At 35.0% G+C, this 19,000-nt stretch overlaps 1 protein-coding gene across 4 annotated transcripts in view; it reads left to right on the top strand.

Moving 5' to 3' along the window:
• The window catches only part of LOC134421946 (heparan sulfate glucosamine 3-O-sulfotransferase 1-like), a 40,802-nt gene extending 23,477 nt beyond the window's left edge, over nt 1–17,325 (top strand). For all 4 annotated transcript variants that reach the window (XM_063163437.1, XM_063163436.1, XM_063163439.1 and 1 more), the window contains one exon: nt 15,534–17,325. In XM_063163437.1, coding sequence (XP_063019507.1) covers nt 15,647–16,576 — 930 coding nt within the window. In that variant the 5' untranslated portion in view covers nt 15,534–15,646 and the 3' untranslated portion in view covers nt 16,577–17,325. The remainder of the gene's footprint in view (nt 1–15,533) is intronic.
• Nucleotides 17,326–19,000: the final 1,675 nt, after the last annotated feature.

Raw genomic sequence — 19,000 nt, 5'->3', positions numbered from 1 at the left:
AGGAGTGGTGAGTAAATAGATAATGAGTGATTGTGCACTGGCTCTTTACAGCAAGGGCATTGGGCATTAGGTGAAACTAGCAGGTGGTGTGTTTGAGTTGAAGCAAAGGAAGTATTTTTACAGTTTCATGTAGTTCTCCATGGAACTCCTCAATGCAAGCTGTGTTAACAATCACTCAAAAAGTAGTAAAATTTGCAGAATTACTGATATTGTCCATTAAGGACTATAAAGCTCATACTTCTGTTTCAGAGAGCCACTGGAGCTCAGACTCATGGGAGCCCAGGAAAGTGTGCTTGGAAAAATCGCTGCATGTTTGCCTTGGGTTTGTACAGTCCCTCAAGTGTCCCTGAAGGGCCACTGCTGGCAAGGGGATAGGAGACAAGTAAATGCTTGGTTCAACCAAGTACAGGCTGTCTGAGATGAAGCTTAACAAAGGTTTCAGTTAAAAACACTGCTGAGATGCAAACATGCTCCAATTTGCTTGTAGCTTCAGAGATGGAGAGCTGGCTTTGTCTCTTCTATGTTTGTTTTAATTTTACTTAATCTGAAATTAGCATCTCCATTGAGATGAATGGGATGAATTTATAGATGCTTGTTGTTTGTCACATGAAATTATGTTCCTTTCATGGCTAATTATATTTTAATTTTCTCACTGCATATATTCATATCTCTTTTTCTTCATTTAATCACATATAAACTTTTGCCTTGTATTTAACTCCTGTACTTTCTTTTTAATACATTTGAATGAAAGCTGAGGAGTTGAGTGTTTATTGGCAAAAAAGCAACATCAGACTGCACAATTTTAAAGCATAAAAACCACAGTAGGTGGTTTCTTTTATTAATTACTTGGGTTATGGGGGAGACAAGGGTGACTTCAAGACAGGAAGGGTTCAAGCATACTGGAGAACAAGACTGTGTCAAAATGCTGTTGCTATCTCCAAGAAAAGGTTTGCATAAAATAGGCTGCAGTTTAATAGAAACAAGTATAAATAGAAAATAAGATAAATGTTTAACTGTACAAATCCCAGGTGTGGAGTTTTTGCCTAGATAAGAGTTCTGCCCTGAAGAATTTCATGTGATTTGATGGAATAGAAATCATTCAAGAATATATGCCACCTCCAAGCAAAAAAGCAGAAAAAAGGGAAGGAGTATTTTCATGGACCATAATCTTGTTATTCTCTGTGTTAGTGGGGTGTGATCTGAGTAAAGAGGCCTAGAATTTGGTGTCTTGATTGAATATGAAGCAACAGAAAATTTAGCCATCAGTGAGAATGGCCCGAGTCTAGAACACATGACTCACAACCTGAAATTAAATTCTGTTACTTTGTGTCTGGGCATCTATGAAACCAGAACCATATGAGTTCCTAACTTTCTGTGTTAGCTTGCTTCATTTTTTATATTTGCAGCCTTTTCCCCTCTGGAATGAGACTCCAACCTGGCATGCTGCTCTGGTTTTCCTTGTCCTCTGTAGATCCAGATTTGCCTTTACTTTCAATGTCAGTGTCTATGCTCTGATTGTTTATTTCCTAGTCTTTACTAAATTAGTGAAAGGCAAAAGTTGGGCTTTGAGATTAAGAGTGGAAACTATGGTCATTTAGTTGGAAATTGAGATTTTTTTCTCTCTCTCTCTCCACAGAACTCAGAAAACACGTCCAAATGCACTTAAAATTATTTAAACTTTATTGATGTGAAATTTCTTTGAAAATTATCTTTAGTAAGTGGTTAGTCATATCTCTGTGTGACATACCTCTGAGGTATTATGAAGCTAGAAATGCAGTTTTCTCAAATTGATCTCTGTTTCACCTGCAATCTTGTAAAATCCACTTTTATAGTAGATTTTTTATATAAGAAATTCAATACTGTATTTTGAAATGCAATTTAAAATGTCCTTTTTCTTTGTTGGTGGTTGCTTTCTTTTTGTTTGCATTATATAGATCTGCAGTAACATTTAGTGGCAATGACACTCCTAGATTAATTGTGCATTGTTCAGAGCATATAACTTTGTCAGTTTTAATTTTGTTGCCTTTTTGTTTCTCTGAAATATGTTTTGTGAACTTGTGAGGGAATGAGCAAGGGTTATCTTAGTCCATTTATCTAATGCAGCAGTCAAACTACAGACTCTGCATTTTTTTACTATCTCCTTATATTGACAAATTATTTATGCTTGCAATCTTTTGTTGGCAGCCACCTCTGAACTCCCTCTTCCTTTTCAGAGTGATTGACCAGAATGAGACACGCTGTTCTAGTCACTCTGAACCATTAGTTTACCCAAATGCATTCAAACTGTGCTGTCATTTTCTCTTACTGCTTTTGCATACTAATAATGTGCTGGCCTTTGTCCACTGCTGTGCATCCATCTGAAATTTTCACTGAGATTTTTGGGTGCTTCATAAAGAATCCTAAGGGTAGGGCTTTCCAGGAAGTCTAAGGGATCTAGGTCCATCTCTAATTTGAAATTCAAATTTCAAATGCATCAGTAAGTGAAGCTCCTTGGGCTCTGAATCTCTCAGCCAGTATCTTTTCCTAAAGAGATGTCTGGTGCAAGCTTGTGAATTAGCTGGATGTTGAGCATTTCCCGTGCATTCCTACACTTTGCTTTCTGAGCGATTTCATTAATCCACATTGAATATTTGCCTTTTTACCCTGAAACTAATAGTGAAGCGCTTTGTCAGAAGGCCAAATAAACTTTGTCAACCTGTTTTTCACCCCACGTTATTTAGCTTGCATGACTGATGGAATCCAAAAGCAGTGTAAAAATTTTGCTCAGCAAAGTAGGATTTGTGTTTGTTCATATGGGAGGGAGGCATAATCTAAACAAATTGATTTAATTTTAGCATATCATCACTCCTTTCCATTTTCTTACTAATTTCAGTGTGATTTCTCTCAATTTACATCAACGACCATGATATTTTTGCTATTGTACATAGGCTTAAAATATCTCTCAACATGTGGGTTGATATTGCTTGGTAGTTTTTCAGCTCTGTGGTTTAAAATCTCTCCAGAACACCTGGATATATTTCTAAACATGCATAGTGATTAGATGTTTCCTTTATTATTCAGCTGTAGCAATGCAACTCAGCATTTCAATCTTAAGGAATTAATTTTATGGTTTCCTACATTCTTCTACCACCTGGACATTCAAGGTGTTTAAAATTGCCTTTGTAATATCACTACAAGGTGAGAAATACAATTCTGAAAAGCACAAGATCAGGAAGAGAGAGGAATCTTTCAAAATTTTCTTAACTTTGTTATTAAGTAAAAAATACTATGACTGACTTCTGTGGGACTAGAATGAGACCTGCATAAATGATCCTGAAAAATTTCAATCTCAAGGCTTGTCTTCAAGGGGAAATTACTGTGAGAAATCTGAGGTGTAATTTATAAAACACATTAGCTGCTGAACATTAACGCCCCATGTGAATAAACAGAGTTTGAGTAAGTTGCTCTGTTTGGAAAGCAAGAAATCAACTGTAAATTCAAACTCCATCTCACTTTGTTATGGCATAACTGCACAAGTTATGTTTGATGCAGTCCCCACAAGAAAATCTGAAACCTGAACTCCAATTAATGCAATTTCCACTTGAATCTACTGCAATACCATCCTTAACCTTTGCCTCCTTTGTACCAGCACTATAGTAGAATCGAAATTTTCTTAAGGTTTGATATGTTGCATTGCTCATAAACCTACATGACTTGAATTCTTTAATCTGTCTATATTATTTTCTATTACTGTCTGTTCTATATTTCTCTGTGTGGTATGTATATATGTGTTTGTCTTTGCACAAGTATAGAACTTAACTGTTCTCAATAAAATTATTAACAACCTGTTTTCTTCCTACAAATGCTCAATTTTTTGCTTTTCATCACTTCCCTTGCTTTCTCCAATCCTTTACTCTTTCACTACTGGCTTTGTGGTCCATTTACTAGAAGATGGTTTTGTGTTATAATTTAAAGTACTTCACATTCAATTTCTCTTGCATACTCATACATACACAGCAGATCATGATGTTTTATGAAATAGGTTGGACTTCGTGATTTATTTCTCCTGGTATGTTTATATTTGACAGAAATATTTCCAGAACTTGAATGACAGTTATATCAGCTACATTTTTTAAATGTCAGAGGAAATAGCTTTATTTTATTACTTCTTTTTTCCATGCTATGCCCTAATTTCTATAATTTTGGTAAGTTCCATAGTATAGGAATCATGATTTTTTCACATTCAGTAATTGAATTCCTTATTTCTCACACACTGACAGGTATTGTTTGATCCCAGCATCTTGATTCTTATCTCATAAATTTGTTCTGAACTGTTTATTATCTATAAACTCAAAGTCACTTTTTCTGTTGACTATAATTCCTCTTAAGGTATTAGTAGTTGTAATAATTTTCCAAGTGTATCCATATCTCCTCCCTGGACAAAAAAACCTTCCAGGGGAAATTGAACCTTCTCTTAATATTAATGTTCTTTCTGCTTGAAATTGATAGATGCCGTTGAGAATAAGTGGGACATGAATGTGAAAATATTTTAGCTAAGAAATATCAAACTACAAATCTAAGATGAAAATTCAGCATTAAAAAATGTGAAATAATCTATACAATTTACAGTTTGTAGAAGAAATACTATCCTCCCTTGAGAGGAAAAGCTATTATCAGTGCTTTAAAACAGAACTGGCATCAATAACCAGTAGTTTACATTGCATACTTGCACTACCTTTTTTAGTATGCTATAAACAGGAATAACTATTCCATATTTTATAGCTATAAATTAAATTTCAAATCCAGATTTATTTTCCCTTGTGATCACATATTTTAAGGTAAGAGGAATGAACACTCATAATCAGAATGCAGAAAAAAAATCCTTTGTTGTCATGAAATTAAACATGATGTTGTTTAAATAGACATACACATTTCTCACAAACTGGGCTTGGAGGAAATAGTATTGTGGCTATATTTTCAAAGCACTATATGTGGCAGTGGCCAAACACTGAGATACCAAATCCTGAGAGCAGGAGGATGGATAGTTGTGTAAGTAAATTGGAGATTCCACCAGAGATTCTCTTTCCCTAACTATATTTCGTATTAATCTTTCCGAACTACTGTGTGAATGTGAGGCTTTTTCAAAATATTGAAGTTCTTATGAAATGGTACAAGGTTTGGACACAACCTCAGCTGCAAAGAGGGAGGCTGCAAATGTCTGCAAGAGAATCTTTACACATACTGGCATATGTTTCTTCCCTCTTGCTGAGTTGGAATATTGTTGTATCAGTGCCTGAGAACAGGCAGCCTTCAGTGGAGTTCTCAGCCATCCTCAAATGCAAAAAAAAAAAAGCCTCAGGTGCTCAAAATCTTTAAAAATTGCACCACAGTTTATGTAGAGAATTAAGATTCTCTAGTCTCAGCTTCAGCACTATCCAATTCCATCTTCATTTTATTAAAGGAATAAACTCCTATTCTCTGTGGTAAACAGTAGCAGAAGATCGGTCTGATTTTATGTGGTTTCTGGCAATCTGATGTGAAAGTGTTGGTTTGGTGCTTTTTATTTTCTGGTTTTTATCTATTAATCCCACTGGACTTGTAAATTAACTGGTATTCACATGGTGACATTTGTTCTTCAAAACATTTAAAGTAGCAGCTGAGACACTGACGAAGGATGCTGCAGAAAATCTTATAGTAATGTCCTGTTAACTCTGCAAAAACTCAAAATGCATTCCCCAGGAGAAAAAATGTAGTCAAAAGTAAAATGTACAGTGAGATAGTGATTTTCTTTAAAATTGCACCATGGGTAGGGAGTGCTAAGGGTATTCGTGGGGCAAAGAAACAATTATCAGGATGCACAAGATGTGTATTTTATGTTTAAAACCACCACATACTAACACCTACATCTTTGCTTTATATAGCAGTGTTGTACTGGTAATAGAGAACAGTGATAAGAGAAATGAGTACTGATCATCAACTTTTCGGGTTTTTTTTGATTTCCTGAGGGAAAAAATAAGTGGACTAGAATAGTATGGAATATGTGGCTCATAAGCTATATAGTAAGTGGAAAAAATTAACTGCAGCTAGAACACGGACCTAGGATCACAAAACTGATCATCTCCTCCTACAGAAAAAGTAAAGTTTGAAACTAAAATAACAAAATTTGATGCTTTGAGGGTTTTTCTTTTTTATTTGGGAAGGAAGGAGACTGAGAGAGAAAATGTAAGGTAATGGAGGTACCTGTCTCCTCTATGCTACATTGATGGATTGGTCCTTGGGGAAATGTCCAGTTATTGTGGCACAATGAGACCAGTCTGCTGTCAGACTGTATCTACTTGAGGAGCTAAAATCAAGGGATTAGAATCAATTAAAGTACATGTGTTGTACAGCCTACCTCGTCTTAAGAGAATGGCTTTGAACATTCTAACTCTTTATTGCTCTAATTAATATGCAGTTAATTATGAGAATATATCAGAGCCCTTCCCTACCTCTGCCTCTTTCTTTGCTATAGGTATTCCTAACATCAACACTCTGAATACTGATAAGAGCATTCAGATTTGAGGTGAAAAATATGAAAAGGTCATTATAAGATACCTAGGTGCAACAGATGTTTTCCAAATTGATTCTACATATTCAAATAAAAAATTGCTACTAAAAAAATTGATTATCATAAACAGCAAACACAGTATTTGAGTCTGAGAGCAACTCTTACCATGCTTTTATTTTGTGTCTGACCACATCTGTTGTAGCTCTTTCTAGTTAAAGTTTCTGATGTGACAAACTCTCACCATTTGTCACAATTCTCACAAATCTGAGGTCCTAAAGTCCACATCCTGAATGTATGTGATGGCTCCTAAATATGATTTTACCTTTAAGACTTAGGTGAAAATTGACAGAGCTTAAGGGTGCCAAAAAATTGCTGTAGGCACTCTCAGCCATCAAAGAGCCTTTCTGAGAAGCTGTAATTGATTTGAAATGAAGCAGCACTAAAGGAAAGGTGTGGAAGAGGTGTTTGGGTGCACCATGGCACCGAGCTATGGGGCAGAAGTGATGCTGTGTGCTGAGGAGCGTGTTCTGCTGGAATTCACTGTGCTGTGGAATGCAGTGCTGTAACAATGGAAAGTGTTTCTGTGAGGACACCTTAAACTTGTAGATGCAGAGGATGTTTTTGCACAGGGAAGTCATCATAACAGTCTGGACTGAAGGAAAGGAATTGCTTTGTTTTCCACTGAAGTGTAGGAGTTTTTGACATGTACCTAAATCTTTGGTCGTACTACTGACATGACTACAGGTTTGGGCTGTACATCAAAGTTTGAAAAATTTGGACTGCACTGAAACTTTCCTAAGGTCTGTCTTTCCTAACTAAAAAGTGGAAAAGACAGTCAGGTAGGACCCTACTAAATGTCAGAAGTCCTGGAGAAAATAATTAGAATTTTGTGGTATTAGATGTCTGCTCTCGGACTCTTAAGACTGGTGAGTATTCTTTTACTGTACTTTAATGTGCTACTTTGGCCCTGGAAAAAGGTTTGGTAAGGAGCAAGGATCTGATTTCTGATTTTCCATAATAGCCAGAAAATAATCTGTCTTTTACTTACTCCATGTGTTCAGCCTGTCATCTTTGTCTCCCAGTAGCAGCCTGAGGAGCAGTGTGAGAGACACAAGTGTTGCACTCGGGGCTGTTTTATGTGTTTTATTCCAGTTGTCAGGCATTTCCAAATGTTCCCTAAATTGCTTTCATTCCTGCACCTCTACAGCTATCTGCTGGGCTGAATGTGCACATAGCTTGATGATGGATATGTGTTGAAGGCATCAAGTTTCTTTTCAAGAAATGTTTTATCTATTTGTTTCTTTTCTAATATGTTTGCCTGTTCTGTATTGCAGTCTATTTGCCTTCTTTATTAGCAAGAATTTGCTTACCAATAGAAGGCACAGTTTTGGCCAATATATTTATTTTACTGATTTGTTTTAATTTATTTTACTAATATATTTATTAATCAGTGTTAAGACTTGGTAAGAAGTTGCTTTCTATGGTCCCTTCAAGTCGTACTTGTTTGTTTACTTTGAGAAAAGATGGACTATGAGGTCCTTTCTGTAGAATTTGCCATCCTGACCCTCTGAGGAATTTTTTCCTTTAAAAGACAGGTCTCTAGTAAAACCTCTGCATCAAATTCTAATTTTATTTCCTAAATATCTATGAGTATTAAGTTATTCTTTGTGAAAATGAGCGGGGGAAAATTAATAATATTCAATTAATTGTACCAAAGGCAGAGAGGCTGAAGTTTGACCTTTTTGCTGTACTGTAGAAATACACACAAAAGCTACTTATCAGCCACACATCATTACATTTTACAGCTTTATAATTACATGACTACTGCTTGTTTGGCTGAAGAACTGGCATGGCATCTTTGTTACCTCAATTTATATTAATTCAGATGCTTAATTAACAATTAGAGGTGTAAGTTTAATTCAACAAAATGCTAATGCAATTCCATTTCAAATATGCCAATGTGATAAGTAAAATTGGCCTTCTCATCTATGCTAATCTGATCACTATCCACTCTTTGCATCTTAATAGGGCTGAATTTTTATTTGTCCATTTACAAGTATCCCTAGAATGTACCTGGTTTTATGTGCTAAACATATTAAAGATCTTTATGAAACTGTAATTCAGTGACTTTTATGTGGAAGGTTTGAGTATGATATTTTTCAAAGATACCATAAAATATAAGTGTGTAAACTATAGCTGTAGAAGGTTTATTTAGCTCAGAAATTTATTAGTGTGTTTATACTTTATATATTACTGTTCTGCTACATATTTGCAGTCAGAAAAGGAATTAGGAAATGTAATGCTAGCCTTAGGGAAGCAAACTTCCTTTAAAACTCCTATCTGCTAATATCACCTGCCAATGATTTAATGGTGTTTATAGTTCATGCTAACATTTCTTAGCTTTCCTTTTTATCCATTATAGTCTGTGTACTTGGTAGAAGCCTGCAGCCAGCTGCTGCTACTTTGTAGCTCCCACCATTACACACCAAATAGCTATTTCCTTTTTTATTCCCTTTTTTTTTTATTTCTGTAAGGTAGTAACTGTTGGCCGTTATAAAACTGCAATCTCATTAGAAAAAGCTCACACATATAAATTCACTGATGAGATTAGGACTTTAAAATGTTAATGTCTTTGTCTTTCTTTGTGCTTACATATATTTTGTGTTGATGCTTAAAGAGAAACCTTTAAACTTTTTCATTACCCAAAGAGGTGTTACAACAGCAAGGCAGCATTTCTGGACAGTCTGTGGGTTCATGGGTTTTTAAGTACTACCTCATTTAGGAAATCTTAGTGCATCTCCCTAACAAAAATACACCCATACTCTGAGTAAAACAAAAGTGAACAAAATTCTTAGGTCCCCACAAGACTCTTAATCAGCAATACGAACTGCTGCAATGTTTATTTGGCCTTGGGTCTGTTGTCCTTTTTGTACTTTGTCCTCTGCTCCTTGTATGAAAAGAGATCAGTGAGCTCAACTTGCAGCTGTTACAAAACTCCAGTGTTGTATTTTACCCTCTCTTACTTTACTCTTCCTTTGGAGCAGAGCATAAAAGTGTGGTAGAGAAGTGTCATGCCATATAAAGGGTTATCTCTCTGGGATAACTCTCCTTTCCCACATAGTCTTTAGTCTCATGGAATAGGTAATCTGGGATTCTTCTGAATGAAATCTCACTTCTAGGGCACAGCTCTAAAGTTATTAAATTGGCCCTGATTGGTGTCATTCTAACATAGACCTAAAGTAATTGCTCTGCTTGTAATAAAATTAAGACTCACAATTGTTTCTACACAGGAAACTTTTCCAAAATATTTTTATATTTTTTACACTCAGAAATGTGCTTTCATTGTCCCCTAAACTCTGCCTAGGCATATCTCACATGTGTGGATAGAAGTAGCTGAATTGTGTTTCCTTGGAATTAATATTAAAAAAGGATACTTTTCTGTTCAACCATTGGACATGTGCCAAGTATTTTCAAATGTCCATTATTTCACAAATTATATTATAATCAGAATTAAGGTATTATGAAGAGGACTTTTGATGATAGTATTATTTCTAACATTTAATGCTTAGAATTAATTGACTTAGTCATTACGTTATTGGATTTGAATACATTGATACTGGATTCTCTTAAGCAACGTGTCCTATATGCTCTGGATAATTCATTTTCCTGTTTTTAAAGGATGTATAAGCTATACTGAGTGCAGATTTGCATTTGCTATGATATGTAACTAATTCTAGTTTTACTGAAGGAAAATCACCAGTCTAATTTCAGATTCCAAAACTTTTAGAATTATATTTTTGTTGTTGAGAATTATTCGTTACATAACCCAGTCTGTATAGGGATACTTTACATGGGTCTAACTGACATCACATTATGATTGTCCTTCCATAAATTTCTGAAGCTGTTCACCTTATCTGACCTTTGGGTGTGAATACATTTAGGCTGGAATTGTTTTTTTATATTGTCAGCATTAGAGATGTTCTTAATTATAGAGATATAATTGAGCTGTTCCAAGTTTGTGTGCCAGTAAGCCTTAACATGTTTGTATTGTACTTTTCTCAGTGATTGATCTTTGTGTTGGGATAAGTTTGTATCTAATAGGAATTAACAGGAAAAGCTGTACCCTTTTTTGAATCCCATTATATTTTTAAAAATCAAGACAAAAATTGGTGCTTTGTTATATTTGCTCTGACTACCCCTCATTGCTGCAGTTTTCAGTCACCAGCAGAAATATTTCTGCACAAAAGCCTTGAAACAACAAAATCCTGAGTTTGTAGTTAGTACTTGATTCTTTTTTTTTCTTTTTTTTATTTTTTTTTTTGGTGAGAAGCAAGTGGAAAGAAGCAGATTTATTTTTTAAAAAAATTGATTTTTATGCTGAAACAATGAGAAACCTCTTTGCTTTTCAGTTCAGCATGTAATCCAGCTATAAGTTATCATAAGGGTTGGGAAATGGTGCTATGGAATGGCACGAAGTCAGAATTGAAAAGGGAATTGGAAGGAGAATTAGAAGCCCTGGGGTTTTTATTCTTGGTTGGACTATAAAGCTGCTATGTGACCTTGAGCAGATCAGATTAGCCTGACTTTCCCAAGCATTTGCACTCCTGAACTGGATCTATCCATTGGTCTGCTGCAATTTCCTGCAAGGTGGGAATGGTGCCTTAATAAGGTGCAGGCAGTTCATTAACACAGAGTGCTGCAGAATTCTCCAATGAAAAGCATTACAGGCACTGTAATACAGGAAGTATTATTAGGAACTAATAATGTTATAAATTAGTAATAATATAGGTAGGTTTGCCCAATGATTTTGTACTTTACCCCAAAGCAAGATAAATCATAAGACACTTGGAAGTTTTTTCAGAGTACATACAGTGCCGCAGTTAAGGGTGTTTAGTACAGTTCTGTAATATTAAAATGATTTTTCAGCCAGCATAACAGCTTCTCAAGTCTAGTCTAGCTTTTAAAAAATAAAAGAAACAGCAGCCCAAGGACTATTTACTTAATTAGTCCTTTCTGCAGCACGAATTTCTTTCTGAACTACATTTCTGCTTAATAAGTATCATATCTGTTGATGTTCCTTATGTTACTAAACAGCACCAACACAACTAAATAACAGGGGAAAATGGTAGTAAGGAACTGTAATTCTGATCATGTGTCATGGGGTTAGTTTTACAAGAATACTTTCAGATTCTTCATTGGTGCAGTGCACCAATGTAAAATATATTGTTTTCATTATAAAAGGCAGTTAATATCTTCTAAAAATGTAATTGCATAAAGGCATGAAAACAACACAAAAATTATTCTAATAACATTCCAATTGTATGTGATAAATCTGCTTTAAAACCTTTACATTTGTGTAGCAATTATAACCTAACCACAGGATCTAAAATCTCAGAGCTTCACTGAAATCAATCAAATGTCTTAGGCCAAAGCTGAAATGTTGTTGTGATAGAATTGCCCCCAAAGGCAATTTTGATCTATTTAGGAACCAATTTTACAGCACATTTTGAATTTTATTTTTTCTGTAGTATTTCCTGGGTAAGGATTTTTCCTAGCAATGATTCTAACAAATTTTTAAAACAACTAATTAATTTGAAAACTGGTTAAAATGGTTAATAATTAAGTTTAATTATTTTTTCAAACAGTACTTCAGGCCACAGAATATGCAGAATTCCTTCTGCTACTTGCTGCCTGAATGTGTCTTATACAGAACTGCTGATTTCAGATGGTAAATTAAGCAGACTCTCACTCATATCAGAAGTGAACCTGAGAATATTTTGGAAGACCAATCTTTCCTCAGCGATAAGTATGATTTTCTCACACAGCTTACAGTCTTCTTTGGGTTTCAGTATTTGTACCTGATTCTTAGGTGTATGAAACTAGAAAACTCAGGGATGAAATAATGTTAGTGTGTTTGAATTATTTAAACAAAATTAAAAAGTGAATGTGAGAATTTTTTCACCTGTCACCAGATCTAGGAAGAGCACATCTCTGTCTATACTAGTGCAGAGTCCCAGTATGAAATACTTCTCTCTTTTTTACTCTGCTTTTAGTTTATTCCAGAGAAATTCCTGCTTCTTTCCTCTTCCTTTCTATTTTTTCAATTTAAGCTGTTAATCTAGTTAGTCTCAAGAATACTACTAAAAATAGTTTTCTTTCAAGTTAAGTAAAATTGCCTAAAATATCTGTCTTGAATCAGCTCATGAAACTGTTTCAAAATGGGATAGTTCCAGAATTAAAATCAGATAATGAACTGATTTAAGTCTTCACCTTGGTATTTATAAGTAATCCCTTGCTTGGCAGACATTCAGACAGGTCTTCCCTTAGTTCAAAGTACTTGTAATCTAATGTATAGATGTGTAAATGCATTTATAATGTATAACATGCTGTATTATCATGAAAGTGGTAAATTGAGAAAACCTGTAAGATTTTTATAAAAACAATTCCTCAGTCTTCCTGGAAGAATTTTAATTTAACAATGAAGATTAATAGAATGCAAACTAACAGTGGGATTTCAGAATTAATTTCAGGTTAAAAGAATGATCAACTTCTCCCTTGGCCCTTGCTCCCAAATCCCAGCCTGCTGGCATCACAGGGCTGGGAAGATGCCATGCTGTCAAATGTTGCTACTTCTGATACCATCTTATGCATTGCTGTGCCTTTCCTCAGATCGAACTATTCAGGAACCTTGTGAATTCTGGAAAATTTGGCTGGAAATTCTTAAAGCAGAGTCCCTTCTTTGAAAGCTGGCATTCCAGGAATCATCAGGGGTGCGATGCTTCACATTTTGTGCTGTGCATCCGAAAGATCTTTCCAAAATCAGCATTAGCTGCCATTGTTGTAAAATGTATTTTAATCCCCAGCAGCACTGAACAGCATGGTTACCACTTCCCAAACTTGCCATCCAAAGGAATAGTAACTATAAATGATTTTGGTATAAACATACCTGTTCTTCCCTCCTGTGGCTGCCATAGAAATTCTCACATTCTTTCCTCTTGGGAACTTCAAACAGAACTTCTGAATTAAGTTCCTAGTGAAAAAAATGGTGATCTTTAAAATGAAACTTCCTTTCAAGTTCCTAAAGAGCAGCATTCCACTCTGTGATTACAAAGCAAATTTGTACTTGGATTTTCCAATATTTAGTAATCACATACTCACTTTTCCTATTGAAACTATGCTCTTTTTGAAGAAGCAGTTGCCCTTTAAGTCTTGCTCAGACATAACAGGGAATGTTCTCTGCAGATTTCTTCACTAAAGGTCATAGTTTATTTTTTAAATGACAATTTTAGGGTTAATATTTGCTATATAGCTGTGAGTTTAGTGCTCGTTGAGGCTGACTAAAATCATTCCCTAGATATCCAAGAAGCTGGAGAAGGTTTCAATAAAATTTAGAAAATAGATTTAATGAATCTGCTGCATTGCCTAGACTGTTATTATCAAAAATTTAAAGTCTTTAAGCCTGTAAAGTAAGACTCAAAGTAAACAATTTTTAAATAGAAATGCTGAATGCTCCTCAGTGCCATGACAAATGGGAATCAGCTGTGTTTTCTAAGGTTGTTTCTAAGAGATGAAGTACTGTGACCAATATGTTCAGAAAAAGAAAGAGACAGTGAACACTGGAGAAGGTTGTAACATTTCTGAGACTACTTTAAAATATGTGCCATAATTCAGAATTATTCCAAAAATGGTTATTGCTTATTAAATGACTGCTGCTTCACTGTACAAAACCCCCTTGTTTTTGCATGCTACATTGAAAACAAAACAAGAATGTAGATATATCCCACAAATCTTTAAATCATGTGATTGCTCAGAAATGGAGTGAAACTCAAGAGTCCTCTCAAAGGGAATTTGTCCTGTAGGATTTTTAGAGTTAAAAACAGGCAATCCAAGCACAGTGGTTCAAGTGCAGGTGTTGCATTGATCTGAATTTTTTATGACTGTTGTTGTGATAGCAGATCCATAAACAATCTGTTTCAAATATTATGTACAAAAGTTACCCAGGAGATTTCAAATGTTAGTAACACAGTTACAAAGATGTTTTCTTTCACTTACATCTGCACATGCATATACCTGCAAACCTGAAGTTTTTGAGTTTTTGCAAATTTTGAAGATATTTAACATTTGCCACTTCTTAAAATGACCATATGCAGTGTGGATTAAGTGAAAGAAGCTGTTCAGCCTCAAACAGACTTGCCTCCCTGCAGAAATCTCTCAGTGACAAGAAAGCATCTGGATATGTCTTATACAGAGCTTTGGAGGAACTGCAGAATATTATCTGAAGATCTGATTTTGCCCAGACTTTCCCAACACGCATATGACTGTGCAGCGCAACACTTGGATAGTTACAGAGAATCCATCCACCCAGCCTCATTTATTTTTCCCACACTGATCCCACTTAGCCACTTTACTTTTGTTTGACAGAGTTAGTTTTCTGCTCTAATGGGCTCAGATTTCAAAACTTTGCCTCTATCTATGTTTTGGCTTTTTTGTGTCTAAGAAAACAGAATTATTTTTGTATGATTCATAGCTCACTAAAACCCAGATGGTGGCACTATCATCCAGGTCTGTTATTTATATGAGAATGTACTATTCTAGCAGGGAATTTTAGGAAAGGTGCTGACATTCAAATATTCTTTGGAATTATTGCTATCATATGAGGTACAGTATTTATAAGAAGAGATGTGCTATATATGGAAGATAATTAGGAAAATCAAAGCAAGCAACAAATGGTTAGGATTCAAAATCAGGTAAAAAATTCTAATCTGCTTAGAGGAAATAAAAGTTGTTGAAAGGTTAGTAACCATCAATGGTCACTCATGGTATGGAGATAAAAGCCCCAACACATGGGACTTTCCTGTCCTTCTGATATAAACTCAGGGGAAACAAATAATTACCTTCTTAATTTCCTATTGGTATCACAGATTAGCTTTGTGAATTGAATTGTGCGTTGAATTTTTTAACTCATGATGACTTTAGAATCACTGATTTGTCTTGTTTTATTTTGCAGATGCTTCAGAAGCTTGCTGTGTGTTTACCACAGGTTCTGCCAACCAGAGGGGACTCACCTGTTCTTTCATTAATTGAGCAAAACATTATCTTGAAATAATTATTCCTCTCCACATGGCCTTCCTACTTGTGTCAGCTTATCTTCTGCTGACTCATGCTCGGGGTGCTCCTGTTGAGAATGGGGCACTGCTGGAAACACTGAAGTCACAAGTGGGATTATTCAGCAATAAAAGTGAGCACTATTCAGCACAGGTGAGACCTCCTGGCACGAGCAGACAAATACCTCAGACAATCATCATAGGAGTTCGTAAAGGAGGGACCAGAGCTTTGCTGGAAATGTTGGATATTCATCCTAACATTGTGGTGGCAGCTACAGAAGTCCACTTCTTTGACTGGGATGAAAATTATGTAAAAGGAATAGACTGGTATAGAAATCTGATGCCATTTTCTTATGGAAATCAAATTACAATTGAGAAAACACCAGGCTATTTTACATCACCACAGGCTCCAGGAAGAATTCATGACATGAATAGCTCCATTAAACTGCTGCTCATTCTAAGAGATCCCACTGAGAGAGTTATATCTGACTATACCCAAGTGTATTACAACAGAGTAGAAAGTCACAAGCCTGTTCAGCTCTTTGAAGATATTGTTATTAAGAATGGAGTGCTTAATACCAAATACAAAGCTATTCAGAGAAGTCTATATGATGTCCATATGGAAAAGTGGCTTAAGCATTTCAGTTTGGATCAGATTCACATAGTGGATGGAAATACTTTGATCAAGGACCCTCTTCCTGAATTACAAAAAGTTGAAAGATTTCTAAATCTTCCATCCCGAATTATGTCTTCTAATTTTTATTTTAACCAGACCAAGGGATTCTACTGCATCAGAAGTGATGGGAGGGAGAGATGTTTACATGAATCCAAAGGACGTCCCCATCCTCTTGTTAACAGCACTGTTTTAGAGCAACTCTATTCTTACTTCAGAGAGCACAATGCAAAATTTTACAGGATGGTTAATCATTCCTTTGACTGGCATTAACACATTAGGGGTCAATGTTTCTTTAAAAGGCCCTGAGACACACTTTCAGATGTACCTTTCTAAACTGTAAAGACTCGTATTATGAGAATTAACACACTGGTTATATGCTTCATTGGAACAACACATCTGTTACTCATTGAAAGGGTACTCTTTATGTTGGCGAAAATAAGTTTTATGTATTTGTATGATTACTGGGAGTCATATTCTGATCATCTTTGTCTCACATGCAAATACATTAACTTCAGCAAACTTAGCAAAGGTGTATCTCTACAAGATTTCTGCTGTTTTGGAAAAATGCATCTACCTGTAAAAAGATGTAAATATTGGAAATAGTATTATTCTAACTGTTCTGTATTTTTTGTTTAGTATTTTTTATATCCCACATGATAGTGGTGTTGATTTGTAGAATTTTTCATAAAATAAGTTTAAATTGTATGTTAAAATAGGGGCATACATAGTAGCTCCAATAAATAAATCATCATCTTTAATATGCTGAAGTACTTAATTAATAATAGAAGGAATCTATTTCACCTGTAATTTTGAATAGGTGAGCTAGAAGCTACTGTCTATATAACATGGGTATTAAACCACACTCTTACTATCTTGTGTTTTCAAAAAATCTCCAAAGTAAAAATATAAACTGTTGGAAGAAGGTTAAAGTGAGGGTTCTGAATGTAAAGAAATTAAAATATCCCAGGAACACTAATGTTCTATACACTAAAATAAAAATCAATGCCAAAAAATATTAATGATTAACGAGTGACTGTGCAAATATTTGATTGCATAAATTTTATCACTTTGTTCTTGAATGGAAAGGCTCTTAGTACTACCATATGAATTATTATGTCTCTGACTAATTATTCTATTGTTCTCCTGACTTTGGTTTATATACCTCTATTGGCACAACGGTTCTTGTTAAAAACAAAAATTATTTACTTGCCCCTGAAGCATGATGTAGTTTTATTTTGCCATTTCTGATGCAGATCATGGGATAGTCTCAACATTAAAAAAATCTCTTATTGTGTTACATATCTCAGACGGTGTTCAGCACGACATACTCAGGTTATATGTAAGAACTACAACCATTTCTAGGCCTGCATCAGGATTTTATTTTCAGTATTTTTTAACAGTATTGTGCAGATTTTTCTGCTTTTTCATGTTAACATTTTATTACATATCAATACCAAAGAAGAAAATCAACTCTGAGCATCAAACCCAATGAAGATCCTGCATCTCTGTCCTTCTACCTAAGTCACTGCTCAGCCTAAAGGAGAGTATGTTCCTACCGTGGGATTCTTCCATTTTCCAGGCTAAGAGGTATGTATTGCAGGGCTGATTTTTAGGCTTTTAATACCTTATGAGTGGGCTACTTAGGCAGGTAGAGGTATTCCTCTGAAGCTGGATAGAATCAGACTCTATGTAGAAATATCTTTCACCAAATATTCTCTCAAAAAATGCAAAATGTTAAAACTAATATAATTAATCTTATTCTTTAGCTGTTCTACTACTTGTACATGTATGTATGAGAGAAATTATGCTGTATGTATGAGAGCAAATTATTTTCATTAACATATAATTAATGTCTGAAATTACCTTTCTGAGGTATATTTACTATATCCCTGATTTCTACAGATGGTGCAAATTGTCTTTTACTTCTTCCACTTTTCTGAGATTGTGGCTTCTTAATCCTTGATATTAATCAGATGTAGGCACTAAGAAATATAATGTCAAGTAAGAATCTGTGGAAATACAAAATTTTTGTTTCAAATTAGTCAAGGAACAGAATGTTTATGCTGGTCTTCTACCATCTCTACAAGGACATTGCAAACTGTAATGACTACAGTTGTGCAGTCTAACAGTGTCTTCTTTGTCTTTTGTCAAGTAAAAGGTTAGACCAGAAAATGTCTGAACTCTGAATTTACAGTGTGATTCTATATCAGAATGGCTCTTTCTATTTTTGTGGGCACGACACTTTAGTCTGATAACAGAACACCCAAATCCAGATTCCCAGTATTGTCTAGCATGGCTGGTTCTTTCTGACCAATGCAATCTCAGTGATAAACAAACTCCTTCCAATTTCAGAAATACATTATCAAAGGGAGCAACATAAATGCAGATTACATTAGGCAAAAATTATTACTTTCTGTTTCTTATACATTCTGAAAATTTATTTTGAGTTTATTTTTTTTTTCTTACAAGAAGCAAATTTGAAAACAATGTATACTTTAATAAAAGTTTCAGGTAGATGCTAGTAATTGAAAAATTCATATGTCTATGTGCCGCATTAAATTTCATAGTCTTCCAAGAAAAAGGAAGGGAGAAAATTCTAATGTCTTTCTATATTTATGCTTGCAGGCATCAAGTCTTTCTCTTTCTTCTCTGAAGTTTACAGCTAATCTTTAAATGAGCTGAATGCAGGAGCAC

Source organism: Melospiza melodia, chromosome 9 (assembly GCF_035770615.1).
Source record: "Melospiza melodia melodia isolate bMelMel2 chromosome 9, bMelMel2.pri, whole genome shotgun sequence".
In the NCBI taxonomy this organism is placed as follows: domain Eukaryota; kingdom Metazoa; phylum Chordata; class Aves; order Passeriformes; family Passerellidae; genus Melospiza; species Melospiza melodia.
This window is presented reverse-complemented; position numbering and strand designations above follow the sequence as displayed.